The sequence below is a fragment of the Ostrinia furnacalis genome, unplaced genomic scaffold, assembly GCF_004193835.3.
Source record: "Ostrinia furnacalis isolate ACB-3 unplaced genomic scaffold, ASM419383v2 OfSCF7341, whole genome shotgun sequence".
Lineage (NCBI taxonomy): Eukaryota > Metazoa > Arthropoda > Insecta > Lepidoptera > Crambidae > Ostrinia > Ostrinia furnacalis.
The window spans coordinates 601,503-619,212 of NW_021137580.1; the positions used below are offsets into that span (position 1 = coordinate 601,503).

The 17,710-nt window shown below is 38.1% G+C and overlaps 3 protein-coding genes across 3 annotated transcripts in view; all 3 read left to right on the forward strand.

Moving 5' to 3' along the window:
• Positions 1-5,393, forward strand: part of LOC114364047 (NADPH oxidase 4) — a 25,515-nt gene extending 20,122 nt beyond the window's left edge. Inside the window, exons 7-12 of the mRNA XM_028320030.1 lie at positions 2,089-2,184; positions 3,474-3,614; positions 4,125-4,231; positions 4,350-4,472; positions 4,709-5,149; positions 5,237-5,393. Of these exons, the coding sequence (XP_028175831.1) occupies positions 2,089-2,184; positions 3,474-3,614; positions 4,125-4,231; positions 4,350-4,472; positions 4,709-5,149; positions 5,237-5,360 (1,032 nt within the window). The 3' untranslated portion in view covers positions 5,361-5,393. The remainder of the gene's footprint in view (positions 1-2,088; positions 2,185-3,473; positions 3,615-4,124; positions 4,232-4,349; positions 4,473-4,708; positions 5,150-5,236) is intronic.
• A 654-nt stretch (positions 5,394-6,047) lies between these two features.
• Sec20 (vesicle transport protein Sec20) lies at positions 6,048-8,444 on the forward strand. The gene is made up of 5 exons (XM_028320036.1): positions 6,048-6,253; positions 6,346-6,518; positions 6,654-6,811; positions 7,164-7,267; positions 8,185-8,444. The coding sequence occupies exons 1-5, from the start codon at positions 6,113-6,115 to the stop codon at positions 8,347-8,349; spliced, it is 741 nt and encodes a 246-aa protein (XP_028175837.1). The 5' UTR covers positions 6,048-6,112; the 3' UTR covers positions 8,350-8,444.
• A 128-nt stretch (positions 8,445-8,572) lies between these two features.
• On the forward strand, positions 8,573-14,471 carry LOC114364052 (UDP-glucuronosyltransferase 2B30-like). Its single transcript, XM_028320035.1, has 4 exons — positions 8,573-9,516; positions 10,553-10,775; positions 12,518-12,734; positions 13,894-14,471. Exons 1-4 carry the CDS (start codon positions 8,677-8,679, stop codon positions 14,210-14,212), a joined length of 1,599 nt encoding a protein of 532 aa, XP_028175836.1. The 5' UTR covers positions 8,573-8,676; the 3' UTR covers positions 14,213-14,471.
• The last annotated feature ends 3,239 nt before the right edge of the window (positions 14,472-17,710 follow it).

The following is a 17,710-nucleotide window of genomic DNA, read 5'->3' on the forward strand; positions in this document are numbered from 1 at the left end:
TAAGGTCCTCGGGTGAAACTATTCACAAGGAAGGTGTTGACACTACACTGGTGTTGTCAAATGCGAATCGAATTTCAGCTGGATGATTGATTCAACTGTTGATTAAGGTGTTGCAGATGATAATTGATTCTCAAGTAATTAAACGATATAGATAGCATACATGTATGGGGACATACATCATAACGTTCGAATGGCCGAAGCGGAATGGGGACATTCCGGCATCAGGACGGCCGTCTGTTAGCAACGGAAAGGNNNNGGTGATGTTGTGATGATAACAATGATTTTACAGGTAATGTTTACAGATACTGATTGAAAGATTTGAATTAAATGATGTTTTGTTAACCGGAACATAACTGATGTATAGTGAATCCAGTGCAGCTTATACAGCCAATGTGTAGTGAGCGATATCATGTAGTATCGATGAATATGATTTTAATCAAATTACTTAATTTTACAACAGTTATTTAGAGTGGTTTAAAGTTTACGTTTGTTGAAGCGGATGTAGCAAAATTAGAGCTAGATAAACTGTGTACCATATGGGTAACAGTATGTTTTAAGGCATACCTACAATGATTTACCAAGAGACAGTTTATTGTGATTGGTAGTATAACCAACTAGCGGTGAAAATAGATGCATCATTGAAATTACTTTATATCAGTTCGAGTGTAACTATCCCATTGGGAAAGTTATGGTGTGAATGCTGTAATTATTATTATTATTCGATGACTGAGTATGAAAGGTAGGCCGAATAGCAAGCAGCGCTCACATAATTTTATTGTGAAATGGATGCTGAAGCTTAAGCGGTGCTCACTCAGTAGGTAGATAGATACCTGAATTATTTAGTAAGGGAAATGCTATGAGAACAAGTACGAGAGGCCAGAGATTATTCTTATAAATAGACAAATTACGCATAATAATTGATGCAAATCGAACTATTTGATTCTAGTAACACAAATTGTGTCGAATACCCTATATTTTATAGTGAATAAATAGTGATGAATGAGCTAACAAATAAGTAAGCTATAGACCTGAATCACAGTTGTCATGAAGAAGAGACTAATATATGAGTGGTACCACAGAATACATAATAGTAGCAACAGAAATTGCACTCCTTTGTGTAGGATCAGATGCCGACATTTTAACGGTAATAATAATAATGCAAAATATCCAACGCACATGGTGCATTCGAAATCGCACCTTACTACTACGCTCACAAGAGCGCAATTTTTTTGTGTTCAGAATTGATCTACCTCACAGCTCAAGCGTCAGGGTTGTATAAGCAAAGTAAAATAAATAAAAACTTAATTTTAAGAAGCATTTATTGTATTTACGATTGGTAAACTTTAATCTAGTGGTGTTTCAGTAGTTTTTCATTTGGAAGCTCCAATTACGTAATTTCATTACGAGTAAGATGCTGACTATGCTGTGCTTACAAAGGGAAAATATTGAAAATGTGCTTACAGGGCCCAGATTGCTACTTGATATTGATTTAATCTATGCATATTAATTAGAATTTTAATGAGTCATTTCGTCAGTCCGATCGACGATGCGTATCCACTTGAAGCAAAGTTAGTATCAAACTGTAATTTATGGTACAATTAGTGACAACAGTCGTTAACTAGTCGATATTATTGGTCTAATCCGATGTAGAGTTTATTTTATGGACTCAGCGATGGTCACGCCTCTCATTATGTCCCAGACCTTGGCTGTTGTGATGGATTTGCTCCGTGGGAATGTACAACAATGCCTGTATTTAGTCGAGGATGAATAGGGAGGGATGACACTATAATGTGTACAGTTACAGATGATGCAACTACCTAATATCACTAGGACTATTACTGACCTAAGGCAGTAGGAATAAATCTAAAATCTTGAATAGGTTTTCTGCAATTGATTCAAAATATTGAAATTCAACAAACAATCTAACAATCTACCGCTTGGTTAGCGTTAAAATATTTCGTAGTTTAGATTAGAGTCAAAATAAATAACAGAGGCTAGGCATTATTTGTAGAGTTAGCTTCAAAGTGCTTCAGTTTGGGAAAATAACATCAATAAACTGGAAGCTCAATTTACATTGTTTCATTTCAGACCTGGTTGTGGATGGCATTTCCTCTAAGCTGTTTTATAATGGATCTCATTTGGCGAATTTTGTCAAGAAACCGGGCAAGAGTAAATATATTACAAGTAAGTTATAGTTATTCAAATCAAATACGTACATATTAAATTGATTACATAAGTAGCTACTAACATTCAGTATGCTCATGGACGAGTAACTTTACATGTTTATTACATAACACTAATTACCTTGCAGAAGGCTATAATAAATAAATAATAACTATAATAATAAATAATAATAATAATAAATCTTTGGACAATTTCACACAGCGCCAGCTAGCCCCAAAGTAAGCAACTTAATGCTTGTGTTATGGGTGCTAGCTTAACGGATATACTACTTATATACTTTTTTTTTTAAATACATAAATATTATACATAGTCACACCCAGACCCGTCACAGAAATTAAAATTCATCATTTCAATTTCTGCCCGGCCGGGAATCGAACCCGGGACCTCTCGGCATAGTAGTCCGTTCTGAACCACTACACCAAACGGCCGACTGAACTATATTTATAACTAACTTTTGTCGTAAAAATATTGCACTCAGTTTTGTATGTTTAGTTTGTCAGTGGTAGGGGGTGAGTTTGTAAGTTAAATTGTGTTTGTAGATAAAGTTAAACCTTGATCTTTAATGCGGATAAAGCACATAGAGTGAAAGCGCTGGCAGTTAGCTAACACTAATCTTATAAATTATGCTATTTGTATGTTGTTTGTTTACGGTACGGTACAGATACCTGTAGTTGTGGCTCTACATGGACTCAACACGCATAATTAATGTCCAGGGAGTAATTAACAGTAGAAATGGAACAAAATACACTTAATGTATTGTCTACCTGCGAATGCACTAATTGTGCAATAATTTATGTATTATCGCAATACAGGGCGCGATTTATGGCGCAATCCCGGCCATAATGTAGGCCGATTATATTGTATTATCCACTTATGAACGCGTATTATTGGATTCGAAGGATTTGCACGCTAATGCTTCCAGACAGGATGCCGACTTACATAATAAAGCACCGTCGACCGTCTTCCTGAATAATATGACTTAACTACCTAAGTAGTACAACGTACTTATTATAAAATATGTAGAGTACCTACCTAATGAGAGCTTTTGTGTATTTGTGCCCAATCTGTTTAAGACATTGTAGCTAGGCTTTCTGAAGGAAATAAAACCATTAGGTTTTTAGACTCGACTATAATGCGCTTTAGTTGCTAAGCCACAAGAAGAACAAGTTTTTTCTGTGTTTGAAAACCTCAACTCTTTCGTGATTTATGTTAGTCGTACAAGATTATGCTGTGGCTATATTTTTAATTATAGGTAGGTAGGTATTTTTCAGCTAAACATTTTGTTTCAGGTGACTTACATGGCCGGGCGAACCATGAGCCTGACCCTCAGCTGTCCCCACGAAAGCTTCGCCTGCCGCGCGGGACAGTACGTGCTGCTACAGTGTCTCGACGCATCACTGCTGGAGTGGCACCCCTTTACTGTCGTCAAGGTGAGATGTTGTGAGGGTAGTCATGATACTGACCCTCAGCTGTCCCACGAAGGCTTCGCCTGCCGCGCGGGACAGTACGCGCTGCTGCAGTGCCTCGACGCGTCGCTGCTGGAGTGGCACCCCTTTACTGTCGTCAAGGTGAGATGTAGTGAGGGTAGTCATGATACTGACCCTCAGCTGTCCCCACGAAGGCTTCGCCTGCCGCGCGGGACAGTACGTGCTGCTACAGTGCCTTGACGCGTCGCTGCTGGAGTGGCACCCCTTTACTGTCGTCAAGGTGAGACATGTTGCGACTCACAACTTGTGAGGGTAGTCATGATACTGACCCTCAGCTGTCCCACGAAGGCTTCGCCTGCCGCGCTGCTGCTGTCATTAAGGTGATAACTACCTTAAATATGTTTTTTGAGGGTAGTCATGATAACAACGCTCAACTGTAGCACCTACCTACCAACGATCGCTTTGAATGCTCATTTTCAGGTACACTTTCATGAGTAACGTTTTTTGTTTCAGATACCTGAATCTAGTCAAAATGATTTTGTTATATGGATAAGAGTGACGGGTGATTGGACTGAAGCTTTAGAGAGGCTTTTATTAGATAGAGGTCCTGCTAGACTAAGGTGGGTTATTCTGCCAAATTACTTATATGTATATGTATTTTTGTTTCTATTCAAATATCTATGTAGTTACCTATTATTTGATGTTCAATCAATAACTGTTTTTATGTTGTGTTTCCAGTGTATTAGTGGATGGTCCGTTCTCAAGCCCCATGGAAGGTGTTGCGGGCTGTTCGGTAGCGATATGCGTAGCTGCCGGTGTTGGTATTACTCCTTTTGTCGCATTACTAAGGAATATGTTCTTGTAAGTTACTACTGTCATAGTTAGTACTGTTTATACTGTATAAAATAAACTACGAAGATACTACTAAATAATAAATATTATTATCACTTTAAGTCCTTCGAGCCGGATACAAACAGTTGTTTAATGTCTAAATCTCATATTTTCAGTATCCGGCTCGAAGGACCATTGTCTTTGCACTTACTCAAATAAAAGCTGTTCGTTTAAAACGCGTCACTAATTCCTCATTTTTTTCTAAGGTACCCAAGAAGCTATTTACCAGGGAGGATCCACCTCCTATGGATAGTGAGACACGAAGAAGAAATAACTTGGTTGGCTGATCTAGCCACCAAAACTATGATGCGGCTACGAGATTCCAATCGACCTGACCGCCTGCACATTGAATTATACGTCACAAGTACCAAGAACAACTTGAATGCTAATAAAGAAACCATACACTTGGTTACATTTAACGGAAAAGGAGTCGTTCATAAAAGAGAATTTACAGACGATGAAAGAGCAACGCTTCTGACTCCGAATTTGCGAAGGAATGGGAACTTAGTTAAGGGCGTGGATAATGAAGGGAGTAGTGTAGGGGAGTATAGCATAGCTAAAGAGTACCCACTGCTGGGATGTAGGGTGCGGAGGGGACGACCGCACTGGGACCGCGTGTTTGGGTATTGGGTTCATTTGTACCCTCAGTGAGTATTTATTTTGAATTGTCTTACTTTTCGTTACTTACAGTCGATGTAACAGATCTTTAATATCAAAAATTATGTTTGTTTCAGAGCGCAATTGAATTTATATTGCTGTGGACCAAAGAAGTTAGTAAAATTGTTAAGAAACAAGTGTAAATATATCTCTAGCACGACAAAAACCAAATTTACATTCGTTCACGAAGGTTTTTCATGATCAGTATTACGCTACAATTACCTTAATTTATTTATTAAAATGCATTTATTATGAAATTTGTTTTATTTTACTTACACTTATTATGAGGTTCAATCGACATCAATACTTACTGTACCAAAAGATAACATTTATGAGCACTTCGATGTGTTAGATGTTGAGAGAAATATAATGGCTCAAGGAGCTTTAAGTATGTTAAAAATCAGATTCAGACCATTCTTTTTCGTTCTTCCATGGATTTCCATTACCTAATGTGGTTTTAGATAGAGCTTTGGGAAATAATGGTTTAAGACTCAGAGATAATGAAGTAGGCTTTATCAAGGGTAGACAGTGTTTGAAGAACCCACCCAGTCTTGAAACCGTCACCACCTTACACATAGAACCTCCGTATCCCAAAAAATTTAAATCTATCGATGATTTTGAGAGTTTTGAGACGCAGCAGCGCGTGCAGCGGGGGTAGCGGTAATTAGTTAAACTAAAGAAACGATTATTCATTATGATTATTGATCGAGATTTAAAAAAATATAAGGTTGCCTTTCCACTGAAGTGGTGAGGAGTAGAGTGGAGAAACTGTGCCGGGTCTTTTGCTCCATCAAATTCGGAACATAATATTTTTTCTGTAAGCACTGAAATCGGAACGCAGCCCACGTCGCGCTGTCACTTTGACAGTGACATTAATGCCAAATAAATTGAAAAATTGCAAAGCAAAAGCAAAACAGCACAAGAACTTTCTGAATTTTTAAATATTTATCAGAATGAATATTAAAAACGATATAAATAGTACGGAAGCGTACCAACAGCTCTTCCCAAAATTATTAGAAAATCCCCAAGTGACTTATCAAAATTATGTGAAAAGATTAGCGAAGTTTCATTTTCAAGTCAAAGCTATCATACAGGTAATTTTGTGTTAATTTTATGAATATTACAGGTGTATTTTGAACTGAATTTGAGTGTTAAAATATTCCATTATGAACATTTTATTTTTCAGGATATTTTAGAATGTAGAGGTCCCATGGATGCTTTGAATGAATTGAATGAGAAGGGACGAGCTATGATAACATTGTTAAGGGAAGAAATGGAAAGTATGGAGCTGTATGGCAAAGACAGTGGAGACAAGACATACGTTGTTGAGCTGGACACGCAAAGGCGTTTACTAGCTGGGTAAATAAGTTTATTATTAGGCAAAATAACCACTCCGTAGTTAATAATACTATTTCACTTGTGACTCTTCATCATTCCCTAAAGATGATTTGCTGCTGTTCATATCCTAATTTATAAATTTGTATTTCTATACAGACTTCTGAAGGAATTCAAAGATGCGAACATTTTTGCATTGTTCGTGATAGAGAAATTGCAAAGAGAAGAATTATTGAGGCCGGTGGAGGGACAAGAGCCTGTGTTGACGCAAAGAAAGAAGAACGTTGACCGGGATGGCTTATTGAAAATGTCTACAGGTAAATAGATTAAAGAAATAATTTTTAATTAATAGAATAATGGTATTTATTAAATTGATATTAGAGTTTTGTCACTAGAAGTGTGACACTTGCCATTAACCCTTCAAGTATGTTTCCTCAGTCTCATGCGATTGCGGCTTTATTGGTTAAAAGTGGTTTGTTAAGGTTTGGTACCTACTCACAAGGCTTTGAGGACATTATTTTAATAATTTAATCAGTAATTTTTAAATTACATTAATGAAGAAATAAACCCAATGTTTTTCTTCTGAAAAAATAACAAAAGTAATCAAATTGTATTCTAACTTCTAGGCACTATGGAAATGTTACTGACTGACACATTATTTTGTTGTAGGTGTGACAGACAAACTGTTATCCATCAGCAGACAATTGGCAGACACAACACAGAGGAGCCAAGACACGCTGGATAGCTTAGTGTCGTCCAGCTCCACAGTGCATGTGAGTACAATTTTAATGTCTTTAAATCTTAAAATAAAAAATATTTATTAGTTTATTTAGTCTTCAGTGCCACATTATTAAGTAAATCAAACTTATTTCATAAGGAATTTTCTGTCAGTTAAACTTTGGGATGAGTATCTTTATCATTTCCTATATGACCCTACAATGCATTGTCTATGCATAATTTTTTTATGGACTTTTCCAATTGTATAATTAATTTTTTTATCTTAATATTTACTATTTAGTGGCATTTTGCATAATCTATTACAACTACCTTTTGAGATAATTGATAGCAAATAGCAGTGGATATAGTAGAGATAGATGGTGACTCACCCCAGTCACTCATGCCATGCCATGGCTCTGAGATTAAGATACTTTTTTTGCAAACAGACTATATTATTCTTATTAAGGATTTACTGGCTTATTGCTAAGTGCCTTTTTTCCTGTGATGCGGATTTCCGCACGCGTGCGTGTAGCCCACGTAATAGAAAAACATGTAATGAATTGCGGACCAGATCGGCATTCGTGCCAAAATATGCATTACAGGAAAAATAAACTAACTGCCACTTTTCTGAGCTGATGTAGTTCAGCGCCGCAATAGCGAAAAATCTTAATTTTTGGTAGCTGTGTTGTTAGTAAGTAATATTGTAGTTAGGTTCACTTATTTTTTAATTAAATTAGTTACTTGTTACAAGAACCACAGAATACATAGGTAATAGTAGCAAAGTGTAAGAACTGCAAGTGTAAGAACTTGTTCATAAACTGGTTTCTCGGGAAGATGCGTGCATGCATGGTCTTAGTCTATGCCTATTCACAAGATTCTCGCGGCAATTTGTAGTACTACTTGTGTTTAGTTTTAGGGAACAAAATCGGAGCTTACCGAGCAAGCATAAAGAACTTTATGTATTTTGTTTTAGGGCACTAAATCGGAACTACAAAACACTGCTAGCACAATATCGCAGTCCAGCAAGCTGCTCACGAAATACGGCCGCCGCGAGTTCACGGACAAAGTCATTATGTTCTTTGCATTCCTCTTCTTCTTAGCCGTCTGCCTCTACATTGTGCAGAAGAGGCTGTTTTAGGAACCCCATGTATTTGTAATGGTTATCGATTTTATAATTTAATTTAATTCTATTATAAGTAGCTATTTATTATGAAATATATACATCGGAATCTATAAAGTTATTTTTATGTATGTTTTCCTGTTCGGCGTTACCGTGCGGTTAACTATAATGCTGACTTTCTATTGTGAACTCTATGCAAGACGCAAATCTCGACTTCCACGCGCGTTCGGCTGGGTCCTTGTCAGTCGGCGTGACCGTGTGACTCAGTCAATCACCGACCACGCCGCGAGCTTACCGCGTGCCGCGCTTTGTTCCGATCAATGACCTTACAATCGCGGCAATATAATGTGGAGTAAAATTATCATAGCCTCGCTGCTCGCTAGCCATGTGTGCGCGATCAATATACTTGCCATCGTTTCTATTCCGCTCAAAAGTCATTACATGGCTTTCAAGCCATTATTCCGAGAATTTGCAAAGAGAGGACACAATGTCACGGTAATCAATCATTTTCCTGATGAAGAGCCCTTGAAGAACTTGAGATTTGTCGATATTAAAGGAAATTATACGAATATATCGAAAACCTCCACACTAGAGAGCTACGAAAATGCGTACGCCTCATTGGTACCGGTGGCTAACTTTTGGCATCATTTGGTGTTGGCGCCGAAGCGGGTCCGTGAGGAGTGTGACAATTTGTTTTTGAATGAAAACGCGTCAGCTCATTTAGCTGAAGGGAATAAATATGATGTTGTGTTTGTGGAGCAATTTTTGGGAGACTGCGGGCTGGTGTACGCGGCGACTCAGTTCGACGCGCCCATCATTGGGATAACGTCTCACGTGCTGCTGCCGTGGGCATACCGGCGGCTGGGGATCCCTTTCAACCCTGCGACGGATGCGTTTTATTTCTTATACGGGGGTTCTAACCCGTCACTGCTTAACAAGGTTCAGGCCACAATCGGGTACTTTGTTTTCAATGTGCTGTTCAACTGGCACAGGCAGCAGTGTATGTATGACGCGATGAGGTACCACCAGCCGCAGCTGTCGTTCGACTTCGAGAGCCTGGTGATGGAGCGGACGAAGATGATGTTCTCGTACCAGCACCACTCGATAACCGGCGCGCGGCTGTTGCCGCCCCAGCTGCTGGAGATTGCTGGCGCTCACATATCCAAGCCTAAACCTGTACCGAAGGTAAGAGTATATCAATTTTATTTCATCATGTGATGTCTAGATTTCAAGCACAATAATATGAACTGGATTCTGTCTATCGACTTGTGAAACTATCAGACTAAATAAGTACGAGTACATAGTTTTGTTTGCGCACAGATTTCATGTTTGTTTTTATGTGTAAACATAAAGTAGAACCTATTTGCATATGATAAAAGAAACGTTCATAAGTGTCTTTATTAATTGTAATTATGTATCTTAAAATGTTATTATGTGCACTGCCTACCTAACCACTATCCAACTTTAAACTCTTAAAAAAAGTGACCTTCGTACACTTAAGTACTAAGAACACATACCATTTGATTTACAGCATCTAAGCTGTTGTTCTAATAATAGACAACAATAAAAAAGAAGTAATAACGAATCTGATCAACGGATTAAGTAGGTAATTAATTAAATAACTCCAAATTATGCAGAGACTTTATGTTACCATGACAACTGTATACGGCCATTTAGTAAACGTCTGGGTTTACTCGGTCTATCGTACTGGATACACTGCGTCATGTGTAATTCGAACCCGCCACCGCTGGTTTTGTAGTCCAGCATAGCAACAACCATTCCATATTCAACTTTTAGTTGCATAGTGTTAGCTAACTAACAAATACGAGTAAATAATGGTCTTATCTAAGCTAAGTATTCTAATAATTGTGTCACCAATTAGTTCCCTAGAGATCACTAAACATAATTTGATGTAACGGTTTCACTAAACATTCGTCTGACAGACTAACAAATTAAAACTTAAATATTTTATGTGTTTCGTATATTTAATGATAACAAATAAGATAATCAGATTTATCAGTTTTTGCATATATGACACATCAGGACCGCGTGCTCACCGCAAATGGATTTTTGCAAGAGGGGTATGAACACTTGATCATCCTGCGTTTTTATATGAACAAAATCTGTAATTTTTTCATTTATATACTAGTTCTTGAGTTGAACTCGAAGGTGCACTTAATATTTAGCATTAGAATCTCATAAACCATGAATGCTATTTCAGGACATCGAGGACTTCCTCGCCACAGCCGAGCACGGGGCAGTCTACATTAGCTTCGGCTCGAATCTGAGGCTGAGCACGATGTCCCCTCACAAAATGGACCAGTTCCTGGGAGCCCTCAAGAGGATCCCGCAGAAAGTCCTCTGGAAGTGGGAGAACGACACCTTCCCGGCGGGACACGATAATATCCTGGCCAAGAAATGGTTTTCACAAGTCGACGTTTTGTGTGAGTATATTCTTTATTTGATCCCATCTTAATTTCTTTAGTAGTGTAGGTATTTTAGTAGGCTAATCATGACCAAGATAAATATTTATAGAAATACTAGCGGCCGCCCGCGATTTCGTACGCGTGGATCCCGTTTTACCCCCTTAGGGGTGGAATTTCGTAAAATCCGTTATTAGTGAGCACTCCCTTTCTATGATCTGAGGTGAGCACCTACGTTCTAAAAGAACCCCCATGCAAAATTTGAGACTCCTAGCACTTGTAGTTTCTGAGATTTCGTGATGAGTGAGTGTGTCAGACAATCAGTGACCTTTTGCTTTTATAGATGTAGATCATTGAAGTAAACATTATAACTCAATGATGTAGATACTACAATGAACTTCAAAGTTTTACTTAGGATCGCCATACACGGACAGCTTGAAGCAGCTAGCACCGACCGCTTCAAGGTGCGACTGCATAGCTAACTACACAGTATTTTACGTATCTACACAGATACCAGCTCGAGCAGTTCTGTCTGCTTCGGGCGCTTTGCAGCACGACGAAATTTCAATTGACTAAGACAGCAAGAGCGGTCCGTGTATGTTGGGCTTTATAGATGCAAAATAATCTTCTTCTCAGTATCAGGTACACTCTTGTCAGAGTGGTCGTGGTCATCATTTTGAATCACGATTCAGAGTGATGTTCCTCGTAATACGGCGCCATTCCTCGCGGACTGCAGCTTTCCGGGTACTTTCGCTAACCGAGCACTTAGTTGCGGCCTTGATCTGGTCCGTCCATCTCATTGGTGATCTACCACGTGGTCTGGTGCCCTCAACTTTTCCCTGCACTACGAGACGCTCTATGGAGTCGTTACTTAAAATAATCTTAGCCCAATCGTAAAGTTGTTTCAAATATTTCGTCAAGATAGGCAAACGTCGATTGTTTGTATGTCCAAGGTCACATGTGATTCTGAGATTCCGCTGTAATAATGATCAACGTGAGAGTAATTTACATTCATGCCTTTTTCCCTTCACGATTTAAAATTACAACAATCATGTGTGAGTTCCTTAGTTAGCATAATAAATGCATTTTTTTAATTATATTACAATATTGTTTATTTATTGTTACGATCTTTGGTCATTTCAATAAAAGAAACAGATTAGGCTTTGTTCATTTTGCTCTGAAAGAACGATTTCACGATAAAAAGCAAACAAAAACTAATTAAGTGTGCTAAAGAGATAAATGACATACTTAGAGGAGGTAATTAGATTCCTATGACGTCAAGCATGGACAAGGACGGGGTTCGTTGAGCAATTAGTATAAAAGAAACGCTTTAATTTGTGGAAGTCTGCAGCTGGTCGAGAATTTGCTCCGGTCTTTTTCTAAAGTGGCATTGCATTGATATTCAGTAATTCCGTCACGTGTTAAGCATTTTAGTCATACAAAATACTAGATTATAATTATCTTCTATTGTAGATTCAAAATTATTTAGTCACTTTACAGACGGCGCTAATATAGCATCCTTGACCTAGCAGGTGTGCTAGCGTTTTAATAAATAAATAATGAGTATTGCAAACCTAAATTGTGAGAGCCGAACTCTATCACTACCCATCTCATTTACCTATTGCTTAACCATAAATACAATACAAATCGTTGCTATTGTAGGGATCAGAACTAGAAAGATGTCTGTTAATTAGTACCGATCTGCCAAGATTTTGTAATAAAAGTGCTACCGACATGACAGAACTTCGCCTTAAAATTTTCAGGTCATCCGAAAGTCCTGGCTTTCGTGTCCCACGGCGGCATGCTGAGTTACTCGGAAGCCGCCTACTGCGGGACGCCGCTGATCGCTGTCCCGTTCTTCGGGGACCAGTTCTCGAATGCAGCGGCCATTAAAGAATCTGGCATGGGCACGTACATCTTCTTCCAAGACCTCACGGAGGAATCTTTATATGAAGCATTGATGAAGCTGACGTCAGACGAGTAAGGATCATTTTAGAATTTTATAGCCACTTCAAGTCTAAAACAGAATTTCCAAAGTCGGCACACAGATAGGTCATAAAGACAAACATAGAACTTGTAAGAACTATCTCATCTTCAATTTAATTAAAACCATAAAAAGGTGACTCAAAACTTTTAATGGGACTAGAGTTGCCAGGTCCAAAATCAAAAAAGCCGGACTCAGTGCTTCATTTGGCCGGACATTTTACCCTGACAATATTTGGCCGGACAAGACCGTAAAAAGCCAAACATGTCCGGCTACAGCCGGACGCCTGGCAACCTTAAATGGGACGAATATAATCGAAAATCCACAAAAATCTTTTTTAGTACGTGATATATTACACGGTCGTATCGTTATCGTATTTGGGGATATTTACTATCGGTCAGTGTTTACTAGCCATTTCTCTTTTATGCTCTCGCTCTTATCAAACGGTGATTCTTTGCGATAGAACGAGACGACATGACCGGCAATGGGTAGTTACACTGTTACCGATAGTACTTATAGGTCAACATAAGATTATCACACTATATTATCACATTTCACGGCGAAAGTTTGTGAGTGTGTGTGTATGTTTGTTACTTCTTCACGTCTAAACGGTTAGAGCGATTTTAATAAAACTTGGTATGGAGTTAGCTGACACCCTGGCCTATGCGTTATAGGCTACGTTTTACCGCGGGTAACACCGCGTGGCACAGCTAGTAAATAATAAATCAATAGCATTCTAACACAAATAAAGTTGCGTAATGTGGTGTTATACCTACTTAGTCTAGACTGTTATCTAAGTATGTAAGTAGTATCAATGTACTACACTACTGGTGATTATAAACACTTACTGGTGATAACAATCAGTAACCATTTTTTTGATATCTTGTATTTATTGTGTGGCTAAATGAAGCTGGAAATATTGAATTTTCGGACAGATCCAGTTTATTCTGTAACCTATTGATACCGTTTGATAGAACTTATGAAGCACTTTCAAGATCACTAATTGGTGTTTCGATATCTTTTATAGTTTAGAAATAATCGAGTGAGATCACTTATCGTTTCCACCCTGTATACAGTTGTTCCAGGACAAAATTATCCTGTACCAATCGTTTTTGTCTTCCATAAGTTTTACAGCCCTTTACTTTCCATCGACAGGATGCAACAAAGTGCGCAAAGGGTCTCCAAACTCTTCCACGACCGGCCCATGCCAGTTATGGATAGCGCCATCTACTGGACGGAGTATGTAGCGCGACACCGCGCCTCCCCACCTTCTCTCCCTGCTACCCGCAGCGCGTGGTTCGAGACTCTGCTACTAGATGTCGCCTGTTTCCTCATTGCGATTTTTGCACTATTTGTTTGGCTGTGCTCTCTTGTTTTCAAAATGCTCAAATATATTTTACGTAAGACTTTAGGTAAACTTTTATGTCGACAAGTCGAGCCTAAGGCTAAAAGTCGAAAAGTTAAAGCTCATTGAGAACTCCAATAGCATTAATTAATGTAGTTAAGTATTAATTTTCAGTTGGCAATAATGTATTACGAGTATGAATCATAATTTTAAGTAGAAGCTTTAATTTTTATCAAACAATAAATTGTTCTGTTTAATATTTATTTTACTACAATCACTTTCTCTATCTGCTGTACATAATAATGTGTTGTGTTATTTATGTAGGTAAGATAAGTAATAAATAGGGTCAATAAAATAAACCAATCGTTACAAGTTATAACTGGTTAAAGTATTTCTTTTATTTTACACACCAAATTGCCCACACACACCACTGAGAGTAATCTGCAATTTTCTGCAAATTGAATCCGATATACACATTCAGCTCTATTACGAGTACCTACCTATTATTTCTTTCGTGACACCGAAATGAAAGGATAGTTGAGATTTTAGCCTATAATTTACATCTTTTGTAAAAAATACATTTTACCGTACTTACATTTAATCTCAATTATTTACTTATTAGTTTTCAATCAACTGAAAATATGGATATCTAAGTATTTGCTTTTTAAATTTATAATAAATTAGTCAATTGACTTCAACACCCTGTCGTTTTTTCGCTTTTTTTCGTCGGGGGGTTAAAATTAGTAACGTCATCGGTCTTTTGTCACACCGAATCTACGAAAAAAGAAGTCACGTCAGCGCAGTTTAGTTTCAAAAAACGTTCAAACTAATATTAATGTGAAATAAAAAGTGTTTAATTCAGTGAAATAATAGTGTATTCAGTTTTCATGAACGCGCGTGAGATGAAACAAAATAGTGATGTGATGTTGCTTCAAGATCTTCAAAAAAGTCACTTCTGAAGTATCACAATCTGCTCTGCAAAGTAACTGGTAAGAAATATCTTTATCTCTTGCCTTTTGTGTTGTTAATTTCACTATCCAACAACAAGATGCATCATAGTCAATGATGCAACGATGTGGACAACTTTTAACCTTCACCGGTATTCGGTTTTTGTATAGTGTATTACATACATACAAATAGAGTGCATGCACTTGTAGCCAGTGTTGTAGATAGCTAAGGTTAATGCTGATTGACAGATTGTACAGGATGCTTAAATAGAGATTCGCATTTGCATTATTAAGTTGTTACTTTTTCCGAGTAAAAAACACCTCTTCTGGTGATTTTGGGATTGATTTTTTCTATAATGATATGTTAGTAGGTATGTAAGACTAACAGATTTTATTTCCTGTGGCTTGGCTGGGTGTCAAGCTATAAAGTAAATCGGGGAAACTTAAGAAAGTAGGGTATGGACACAATAATTAGTTACTTCCTCAGATTTCATGATCTGAGGGTACTTCGTGCTAAATACTCTCAAATGGCGCGCGCGTCGCCGTGTGACGGAGCACGCGTCGCGGGAAGGCCAGCTAATTGCGCGACCCTGGCCCGTCGGGAATCTGACTCTGGACTTTTGCAATATCCTTGTTTGTTTATCTACTACTGTTTTTAATGTACCCACAATGTAGGTACAGATATACGAGTAGGTCCTCCTGACTTGCTGGGTCACTTCATGCTTGTTCTATTAAAGGAATACTAGCCAGCACGAAGCAAGTTGCTTGTAAGTCTTGTAACAGACTTACGATAAAATAGGCTTAGGACGAGCGGATATAAGGGATCGATTAAACGCGACATAATTAAAGTGAAAATGAAAATGAAAATTATTTATTTGCAGAATGTGGTACATTAGATGTTACGTAATGAAATGGAGCAGAACAAACAATTATCTCTTTGAAATACAATAGTCGATAGTCAAAATTGAGACTGAAACTGAGTTTAGAGTTAGGCTTTCTTGGCAAAAAGAGTTTAACAAATCCATAAATTAACCTCCAAAGAATAAACGAAACTTACTTATGATCAATATCCGAGGAGAGGATATAACTTGGGGTTACCAAACTCATAAAACAGTCCCATCATTACATTTCTTAAGTGATCTTAAGGATCGTGAACTCTCAAGGATATTGGTACCCCGGGCGTCGTTGGGGTACAAAGACTGCCATTTGTTTCAGTTTCCATATCTCCTGATTCAAGCGAACCGGTCGGCCCTAACGTGCCCTAAATGTGACTAGAGTTAGGGACGGTTAGAACGTTATTACTGTCGTAATGTAGAGATGCTACATGATTCCGATTTGATACAATCTATGAGGTCCTTTTTTAAATCATATGAATGGGCTTTTACTTATTTGTCATGTGTTTTATTATTCACGGTATTTCAATCCAATAAGCTTCGTTTTAGGACGTTCCAGTTATGCTTTTTTCCGATGGAAATATGTAAAACTCATACCTATTGTAATGCAATTACAGCGAGCGTTTATTAATTTTTGATTTGAATTGCACCTCTTATTGGATTTTTCTTTCGAGCGAAACTCATTTCAATTTATTTTTTGTTGCCGATGTGCAAATATGGAATGAGAAAAGTAAAGACGATGAATGAGATGAAAAACAGTATGCTGCAAAGTATTATTTTTGAGAGAGGAAATAGATGTGGGAAGAGGGAGTCAGGGCATGTAACTCAAGTCAAGGTCACAGCGTTTAACGTAAAAAAGAAATGTGTTTCTGTTTCTGGGACGATATCATCACAACATAAAACACGCCAGAGTGGCAATAAACGTCTTGCCCTAAGTGGCTAGATCGAGGATGTGCCATCACTAATCAGATCATGTTTGCTAAACGTTTGTCCTGGACAATATTTGCGAGTATTAATGAAGGATTACATAGGATACAGTGCCGGATTAAGACACTACTTGATGCTCCTAAGCAATCCACACCTATGGCTCTATTTAAAAATGCAAAAATTTAAGCATTTTTATTTTACTTATTGAAATGGGACTTGAAATTTGCGGCTTCAATTCGCTAAAAACAGTTTTTTTTATGTGCCAGCAAATTTTTGTTGGTGCTCTTTTTGGTGCTCCTAAGTCGTGATGCCCGAAGCAATTGCTTAATTTTCATATTATGGGTTAATCCGGCGCTGGATTTCTGGAAGTGGCGGGATGGCTGGTGAAGTGGTGAGTCAGCCTGGAGTGTGAACTGGCCTCCACCCTGCGGCATTGAGACATATTTACAGCGTCGGCCTCACTCCACCGATTAGGATTGATTTCGGCACAACTCTAAGGCCGAATCGCGAGAAATGACTGATAGAAAAATTTGTTTGGCAATGAAGTTTTAATGTGCTCGGCGTTCCATCGCGTGAACGCTTCCTAGAGTTGATTGCAGTTAACAACGATCCTGTGACGCTCGCGCCGGGAAATTACTAGCCTGTTGTTTATTAGTTGAATAAACAAGTGTATACCAGGCTATATACCAAATGACAAAGCCTTGAAAGAGCGTATCCTTGTCTTGAGTTCATGGTAGTGAATGATTAAGACTATGTGTTTACGTTTTGCGTTGTTTTCGAAAGATTAAGCTCTACATTATGAAGTCAAAATAATTTAAATGCGTCAAACTTGCATTGCAGCGTAATTTATAAGTAGGTAC